This window comes from Corvus moneduloides, chromosome 2 (assembly GCF_009650955.1).
Source record: "Corvus moneduloides isolate bCorMon1 chromosome 2, bCorMon1.pri, whole genome shotgun sequence".
Taxonomy (NCBI): domain Eukaryota; kingdom Metazoa; phylum Chordata; class Aves; order Passeriformes; family Corvidae; genus Corvus; species Corvus moneduloides.
In genome coordinates, this window is record NC_045477.1 from 108,625,658 (window position 1) to 108,635,440 (window position 9,783).

At 43.3% G+C, this 9,783-nt stretch overlaps 1 protein-coding gene across 1 annotated transcript in view; it reads right to left on the bottom strand.

Annotated features, from left to right (window-relative positions):
- Positions 1 to 1,357, bottom strand: part of MAP7D2 (MAP7 domain containing 2) — an 82,190-nt gene extending 80,833 nt beyond the window's left edge. The window contains exon 1 of the mRNA XM_032100783.1: positions 1,255 to 1,357. Coding sequence (XP_031956674.1) covers positions 1,255 to 1,297 — 43 coding nt within the window. The 5' untranslated portion in view covers positions 1,298 to 1,357. The remainder of the gene's footprint in view (positions 1 to 1,254) is intronic.
- Between the last annotated feature and the right edge of the window lie 8,426 nt (positions 1,358 to 9,783).

Below are 9,783 nucleotides of genomic sequence, written 5' to 3' on the forward strand. Positions count from 1 at the left end.
TAAAAATGGAAACCCAAGCCCTAGAAGTGCCTGACTGCTCAACAGCAACAGCCTTACAGCAGAAGCCACAACTGCTAAGCACATGGAGAAGGGTGAGGAGCAGCAAACGCAGGTGTTCCCAACGCGTGGCTCCTCACACTGTGTTACCTCAGAGAAGTCAAAGTCTCAGATTCCCACTCCATAAATTTGGGACAGTAATCCTTCTTTATCTCTCAAAGCAATTGTAAAGCTACTTTTAGTCACTACAGTGGCTTAGGACAAACGGGGAAATTAATTCCCTCTTATGCATCAGGTTTAGATGGTTTACCATCCACAAAGCAGAGGCTCTATACCAGATAATTAAGGTAAAAGTGTAATGAGCACCTACATAACACCTTAATCACCACTCACCTCACACTCGAGCCCAGGGGAAGTCATGTGAAGATACCGCAGCCAGACCCACCCTAACACCTACATGTGAAGCCAAGAGCCAAGGTCACGACAACCAGCCTTGGCCCCAACATCTCATGGTGCTGGGGGACCTGATCCCATGTCAGGTGCTACTCCATACACTGCAGCAACCTCCACCACATCTCACACGTCCTTTTCGCCCTCGGAAATTAAAAGTTACGTTCGCTGAGCAGCGAGGAGGGACCTTAACCAGAAGCCGTGTCTATATAAGGGCTCTGTGTGCGGCGCTCACGCTCGATACCCGCTCAACCAGTTTGCTGCCCGGGCTGGGCAGCACCGGCACAGGCAGGCCCAGGCACCGCCGAGAACAAGGTTTACAAATCGCTGCCTCCCCGCTCCGCACTTCGGGGCACGGCCGAGCTGCCGCCCGCCCGCCCCGGCAGCGCCGCCGGCGGCCGGGGAAATCGCGGCGGCACAAAAGCCACCTCATGGCAAACACCTCCCGCACCACAAAGGGGAAGGACGGGGTTCGCCGGGAGCCGCGGGCGGGACCCGCTCCGTGTCCCCTCGGGAGCGGCCGCCCGGCGCCGGCACCGCCGCGGCTCCCGCCGGGAGCAGCCGCCCCATCCCTCCGAGATGGCGGCCGGGCCGGCGGCACCTGCCAGGGAGCGACCCCCACCTGCCCCCTCCCCGGGGCTCGGGCAGCGCCGGTCCAGGCGGCGAGGGACGGGACGGGACGGGACGGGACGGGACGGGACGGGACGGGACGGGACGGGACGGGACGGCGCCGGGGGAAGCCATGGGATGCGGGCAGGGGAGCCGCCGTCCCCCGGCACCTCGCGGGGCCGCAGCCCCATCCCTTACCTGTGGCCCGCGGGTGGCTGCGCGCAGCCCCCGGCTCCGCCATCTTCCCCGGCCGGTGGTGCCGCCGCCGCGTCCCGCCGGGGCCGGCTGGGCTGGCTGCGCCCGCGGCCGCCGCACAGGCGCAGTGCCCGCCCCGGCACCTGACGGCGCGGGGAGGGGAGGGGCGGGACGCGGCCGGGCCCGGCGCGGCGGGGCGGGCCCGGTGCCCAGGTAGGGCCTCGCCCCGCCCTCAGCGCCCCGAGAGCCGGGGGTCCGCGTTCCGGCTGCGGGGCTGCGCTCCGACAGAAGGACGGCCGAGCGGCCCGTTGGTGCTCGGGCGCGTTCAGTCGGGTTATCCCCGAGAGCCAAACAACACGCGCCCTCCGGCTTTCCGCGCGGATCCTGCCGTTTTCCCAGATTTTTCCATCAAGGTGTTTGCGTGCGCTGTTTGCAGCCACTTGTGGCCTCGGATGAATCGATGGCACCGGGGAAAGGTACAGGCGTGTCTTTCCCATCCAGCTGCGGTCGCGGTTCCCCCCACGGGGTCCCTTCAGGCCGGGCTGGCCCTGCAGCAGCAGGACCACTTAGTACTCGGTTTTAGAAGGGGAGAAATAAACATAATCTTTGTTCCTCCTCATCACTCACATACTAGTGGTTGAACTCCCCTCCCCAAAATTTTAGCACACACCTTGAGTTCTTCTTTTGCTCTCCCCTTACTGGCTTTGCTGTTTCTGGACCACGTTGGGACACAGCAGTGCTACGGGAGCGCACGCGGCCCCGGGGCTTGTGGCTTTCGGGCAGCTCCTGCTCAAAACGTTGCCAGAACTGGTGTTAGATGCCAAACACCGCACTGACTCATCTTCACTGCCAATTTAACAAAATTTAAATGTAAGATATATTTAATCCTTCCACTTCCCATTCTTACTCCTTTTGTTTTCTTCTTTTTGCCAAGCAATTATATCACCTTTATAAACTTTACCTGAAAGGCCATAGTCAATATAAGAAGGAGGAGGAAAGCACTTACTCCGGTATTCCTCATGTGTTTCCTACTAAATCACTATTTCCTAAGAGGCAATTATTCTGTTGGGGTGCTGGGCAACAATCTTTCCATCTACACATTCAAGTGGTGTTCTCATGTTTGGGTTCACACACCTCAATAAAAGTCTAGCTACACAGATTTAGGGTTTCTGGTGCATACAGTAATAATTATTCCTAATGTTGCCTTATCAATGAAATACTTAATTTTCGTTGTTTATAACTCTACCAAATCGAAAAAGTGTCAAATGATGTTTTCATTTCAGCTGTTTCCCACGCTAACCTTACGTCAAGGGGCTCCACTAGTGCTAGCTCTCAAGTGGTCGTGGAGCCCATAAGCACAGCATGTCACATGGAGAAAGAAGTGCTCTTCTACAACTGTAATTTCCTCGGATAGTTGGTTCACAGCATTCAGACTGAGAGTCATGCAGTGGGGGAAAAAATAAAGAGATTTTCAAGAAATCTTAAGGAAACTATACAGAAAACATGAAAGCTCCAAAGACAAAGCCCTCCTCTACAGTATTATATGTTGCATGTGATATGAATCAGTTTTTAAATTACCTTTGCAGAGTGGTTTTTTCCACAAGACTCCTGCCTCATTCAGTACAAGGATGTCTTTAATTAATGTATAGTTCTTCAATGTTTCTCTTCATTTTCATCATGTAAAGTGGAATCTTTCATGTCATATTCTCTGTCATTCTTCAAACCCTGCCTTGAAGGCATGTTAATTAATTTCCATGATGACTTCGCTGTGGTAGTTTCATAACTCCTTCAAAACATTCATAAATTTAACTTTGTACAGCCTTCTAAGTTGAAGTAGTACTATTATCATATTTTACACACAGGGAAGAGCTAATGGAAGGTAGTGTGTCTGGGGTTGTCTGTAGTGGTTTGTTAATTCTTTAATGTTGTGGAGGCTGGAAGGTTGTTTTAAAGAGGGAAATAGTGGATTTCATACAGTGTGCATCCACCAGCACCTCAGAAACAAGAGCATAACTGTTCTTGCTCAGGTTTGACTTTAAATACTTTATAGATCTTTAAGCACTGGATGTAGTGGGTTACTTACAGTCTACAAAGCTTTGGTATGCACTTACACCTGGGAGTCAGGAGCTGATTTCAGGCATGTCTGTGTATCCTTCTTTATGACAGATAGAGGAACTCTGGGAAATTTTTTCATATTCAACCTTTAAAATGGAAGTTATGAACAGTTTAATTTTGCCCATACTTCACATAACAAGATTATTTTCTTGACTAGAGCAGCAAAAGGGGCCTTCCCAGCTGTGGTGGGACTACGGCCAGTGTCTGCATGCTCAGAATTGGAGATGTCACTGTGTTCCCCCCTAACTCTCCACAGCCCACCTTTCTTTAATGTCCCTTCCTATCAGCAGAAGGAAAGCATCCTAGAGGTTGCACATCACTAGGAGGAATGTGAGGGTCTGCTTTTCAGTGATAGGAGAAGGATTACACAACCTGACAGTCCTATAGCCTTTGATTGCTGAGGGATGGGATTGGAAAGTTTCTCCTCACCTCCAGGGCCAGGAATGTGAATTATCACAGCCCTGCCTGCAAGGGCAATGAGACAGCAGGGAGAAGCTGTGTGTTTGCTGGGCATTGCCAGTCTCTTATCAGCAGCTCTCTGGCGTGAATTATAAAGCAGTGCAGGAATTTTCCCAACACACAACTCAATCTCTGTAAGGCAAATCACATTGAGCACTCCAATTGGGAAAACATTTATTGCAGACACTTTGCTTATTCTGCTTTCTTCATCTGAAGCCCAGTTTGTCCTGCTATGAATGAAGCTCTGGTAATACTTGTTCTAGATGGTTGTGTTCTAAAGTGTTGTTCTTTCCTTCTTTTATGGTGTGTTGCACACTGTTAAAATCAACACCACTTTGGGTTTCTTTTGTGGAAAACATTTTTCCTCTCTTACCACATATTTCCAGCAGATGCTGTATTTAAACAGGTGGTGGTGAACCTAAGCCTGTGAAAATCTCAGAGGTAAATCTGCAGAGAACTAAAGTCTTATAGTCAGCTCGGGATACAGACAGAAAAAAGCTGGAGGGACTGATAATTTTGCCACCTTAACAGGCATTCAAATAAAAACTGTCAAAAGTGCAAACTAATTCTGAAAATCTTGACTTCTTTTCTCAGTGTTTTTGAGATGGTTGTATCTATGCAACCAAAGCCATCCCTCCCTAAGAATGCTTCTGAGGGAAAACAGTCAGTTCTGAGCAAACTAGCCAAATTTGCAATGTTACAAATCTATGTTGGTCCATAGTTTTTGCTGTATTTTGCTATTTTGAATCAACAGCTGAGAATTTGAGTGCCCAAAAAAGTAAGGCAAGTAGAATGGCTGCCTGGGGTACTTCAGTTGGAGCAATTGGCCCAGTGTCACGCAAACGCTGCGTGTCAGAGATGGTAAATCCACTTCTCCTAGGCAGTATTTGTCTGCTTTAACTTCAAAATCATCCTTCCTTTTCTGAAACTCCTGGAAGTCCAGTGCCTCACAAACTCTGGATGAAATTAAGTGCTCAGACCAAAGTATTTTTATAAGCAGTGCAAATTCATCTGAAGAGAAGTTCTCCTCTTCATCAGGTAAGTTCGTGTTCTCTGAGATAAACAGAACATGACTCAGAAGTTGGAAAGAGTGTTTTAGCACATGTATCAGAGACTGAAGAAAGGTGGTGGATATAACTAAATATAGTTGTTCCTGATTGTTGAAATATTAACTCATCATCTTAAAACTCAGCATTTTAGGGGAATCTTTAGCATTGCCCTAAAATAGGTTACAAGGCCATGTAGGGGTAAGACAAGGGGGAATGGCTTTAAACTGAAAGGGGGCAGGTTTAGATTAGATATTAGGAAGATATTTACTGTGAGGGTGGTGAGGTACATGAACACATTGTCCAGCGAAGCTGTGGATGCCCCATCCCTGGAAATGCTCAAGGCCAAGCTGGATGAAGCTTTGAGCAACCCAGGTTAGTGGAAGGTGCCCCTGCTCACCACAGGGGGGTTGGATTAGATGAGCTCTAAAAGGTTTCTTCCAACTCAAACTAAAAGGTTTCCAACTCAAACTTCCAATTCAAAGGTCAAACCAGCTCAAATGACAGAAACACTCATGGTGTAATTGACTGATAAGAAATCTTCCTCACGAGAGATGAATCTTACTTAAAAATATCATGGGCACTGAGTCAATAAATTGAGGCACATTGTGATAACAGAGAAAATATTTTTTTCCAGTCACTTGAAATCTTTCTATAAAATGTGTTGGTGGTAGCAGTCTTGAAGGTAGATACAAACAGCAAAATGGTGCTCTGTTTCAAAATCACAGTTTTGAATTCAAAACTCATGGTTGTATTTCTGAAGGACTTCTACCTTTTAGTCAAAAATATTTTTATAAAAAATAGTTGAATTCGCCCAGGTGAAATGACTTCCGTTTCTGTTTGTCTCTCACTGTTTAAGAAGCCACAGATATTCACAAGCATTAAACTTGTCTTTTTAGGTTCCCTTGATTGAAGACCAGGAACAATGTGCAACTCAGTCTGGAAAAACTTGAACGACATCTGTCTGCTTTATTTTTGTGTATTTACATATCTAAGAACTGTCATTCAGTGAGTAATATCAGCCCAATGTTAAAATAATTTTTAGGATGAATCATAATAGATTGCTTTTGTATTTGTTATTTGACGTGTGAAAGGTGTATTATTTCTCCTTCATGTGAAAGTAGATGTTTTTTTAACCTTGTTAAATGTTAAATTGTTAAATCACACACCTCAATATCCTATGCCGTATGTGATTTTTTGTACTCCCCAAATGCCTTGAACTAGGGGCATATTTTCACTTGCCTCACACTTTCGTCTTTTGAAGTTCAGTCATAGCTATTTGATTTGGAAAAGCTTGGCACTAACAGGGTTGATATTCACAAAAATAAGTGAAAATAGAGCAAGAGAGGAACTCTCTCATCACCTTGTCCTTTGTTATTTACTGACAGCAGAGGCATTTTAAGTCATGTACAAACATAGCCGTGTATACACACCCTGCTTTGCTGAGCATGGTAATGGGATAATCAGTAGTGGAATGCAGCAGAAACCTATTTCACATTGATTTAAACTGATATAAACTGAATATTTTTTCATCAGTATTTCATTGTAAGAGTGATATATATTATATCTCCAGTTCTCCTGTAAATAAGTCCTTAAATATTTGCCACCAAATACCAGCTATTCTCCTCCAGATTCAAAACCTTGTGAGCCCTGAATCTTAAGAGCTGTGTTATTAGTTGCTTTGCAGATTTGTGGGCAGGTATCATTGGGGAATATGAACAAGTTAGATTTTAATGAGTTTTGGATTGCTTTTGATTCTGGGATACAGCTAAAAGTTATTTTGTGCAGTAATAGGCAAAGAAAAGGCAAAAGCTGTGTCAGTTTTTCATGCTTTAAGAGGATGTGACACAGTCTTAGCTTTTGCTGGGAGAGGCAGGAGAAGATAAGTCTTGCTTCAGAAGGGAAGAATGTCTGCCCTGCAGCCATAGAAACATTTTTCCATTTCTCTTCACCACCTGCTGAAGTGATTGATATTTGCCTGAAGGATTTGCAGTTATTTGTAATATTTTTTGTTTAACTGCACCAGGATACTTTGCCAGGAAGTGGAACATTCTTCCCCCAGCCGTACCTCATCTAAACATACAGGAGAAGATTATGTTATATAGGAGAGAAGCATGGGCAGGAATGTTCCTACCTCAGATTGATTATGAACTGTTCTCAAGTTTATGGAATATCAAATCCTAAGATGTTTCTACTCTGACTGAATGCCTAAAATAATATTAAATGAATTAAATTTAGTTATCATTGAGTAATAATTATACTGCATCAGATGTCAGTCAGTCAGTAGAGAATTACTTTTTTACTTTTTTGGTTAAACTAGCATCCCAAGTATGATAAATTCAGTCACTTTGAAGAGAAGGGAATCTCTGCAACATATAGACCAGGTACTCCAAGAAGTTGTGTGGTCTTGTGACTACATAGCTTTAGGAACAGCACTGCATGTGCACACCCAGACTCTGCCTCACAGTCACAGTGAGACCATTTGCATGCTCCATGCTCACCACTTCCTAAATGCCTGGTAAGTCCAGTGCCTCAGCCTCTCTGAGTACTATCCGTGAGATAACACTGGGAGAGACATGATAATTCTAGGACAGAAGTCAGTGTGCTTTAGGTTTGCTTTCATAAATAATTTTCAATTCTTTTTTAAATCATAAACATTCATGAATTTTTACCTTTTAGGAATTTATGACAGACCCAGATGTAATTTAAGAATATACTTAATACATGCCCAGCATAGGGAAGTAGAAGTCAAACTCTAATTGCTTTTATTGAAAGAGGGAGAAAGAACATTGTAAGGATTATATTTACTCTTGTAATCAATTTTTCATTCTTCCTTAACTTCCACAGACAAGGAGTGTGCCATGTGACTTGGCACACTCAGACACAGAGGAAGCAATGCTGGTCACAGCGATTCTGTGGTTCCTTCAAAGCATGATAAATCAGGCTGTGCCTGGAGATGGTTACAGTCTGAAGGCCTCCTGGTGATTAAAGGGAGATCAATAATTTTTAAGCAAGTAGTGTTTGAAAAATGGTTGAGCTGAATCTGAAATCAATTAGTATAAAATATTATACTGGGCATTTTAACACAAAAGGGGAGGGTCTATTGAAAACTTGTTCATCAAGAATGAAACGGATTTTCAGGCTAAGCTTCACTGACTTCAACACAGCTACAACAAATTAGTCTGTCTCTGAAGAGAAAAACCAGTTACTTCAGTTTATAACGTGTAACCTGTTGATAAAGAAACCCTAACTAGATATGCTAAAAAGATAAAATGACAACTTCAAGGAATCTCATGGAGATGCACTTAGATGGTTGTCACGTGTTTCAAACTTGACTAAACATCAGATTTTAATCAAACATTAGCTCACCTGAATTTCACAGGTTAAAGATCACTCTCATGAACAATTAAGGATCCATTTTCTGCCTGCCTGCCAATCCAATCATCGAACATGCTGCTTCCTCTAGATTTGAATTTCGTAGGAATTACAAGTCAGCAAATAGAGTGTATGCATTTTGTACATGTACATAAACCTCTGTAGCCAACATAAGAGAGACCAAAATAAAAAAACCAGTTAATTGCTAGCTACTGAATAACTGATTGAGATGATTGAGATGAGAGATTCTGTGGAAATAATGTTGAGGATGGTCCCAAATGCATAGTACTGGTTTTGTAGCCATTTTGTGTGTTTTCTGAATTCTATCTCTTTAGCTTTACCTCTCACCCCATTGAAAATCAGAATTACCTAGTATGTATTTTCTAAATTTCCTCTTTTATATATATTTACTGCATATTAGAATGTTCAAAGTTTGTGTTTAAATTAATTTGTGATACTTATGAGAGAAGATATTTACTCTGTCTTCAAGCTCAACTTGAGGATACAACCTGATGCAACTACCACAATTAACTGGGGAAAATTATGATGACTAAAAACAGTGTTTCTATTCAATGAAAATTCTGACATTTCAGAATTCCTTTTTATTTCAAATCGAAATAATGGAAATTACTTACTTGTAGCTAAAAATATTTAATGTTTCTACAAATTTCTTCCTAGCAGTATGACAAAGTTTTCATAGCACTCTTGCATATCTTCTCACTGCAATGTAGTGGTCTGTTAGTACACTTAGGAATAGGTCTTACAATCTTTTATCTCCATATTTATAGAGAAACTAAAGGTACTTATTTTCTTTTCCAGTTGACATGACAGACATCTACACCCCTGTCTAAATCCAGCTCCCAGGCTCTCTCGGATACTGCAGGCTCTCTGATATTCCAGTACAGTACAGTATTTTTTCTAATTTTTTCTAAACAATCTTTACTGGAATGTCCTGTTATTCACACCATCCCTTCCCCTTCTGTGAAGTCATTAATGTATAATGCTGTTTCACCATCTTTTTTTTCTCCTCCATCTTCCCTAAATTATGCATGTAATTCCATCCTATTATTCCAGCCACAACTGCTAATCCTCCACAGGTCTCCATACTAGCTAGTTTTGCATTTTGACACAATAGTTTTGGATCCTCTGTTTTTTGGTACCAATCCAATAACTTCATGCTGGCCACCACAAGGGGCTAATTTTTAGCCAGCAGTTTCTCACTCCACATATCAGTATTGGCACTTTCATTCCTCTGATATTCCTTTTGATATTCCTTTCTAACTACATTATCATCATGCAGATTAAATGAACCTTTCCCAGCTTTGTTCCCTACTTTAAAATTTAAGCTTTTATCAATCAAATTAGCCTTGACCCCAGTCCAGACCTCAAACTAATCTCTGTGAGTGTGTGTATGATCCTCTTCCAAGAATATTTCCCAATGGCAGACCAACCCTAAGCCTTCCTATAGGGTCATCTGTTGGTCTTCACTGTCTAGTTCCATCTTCCTTCTAAAGCTTTAAAAAACAAAAGAATTCCA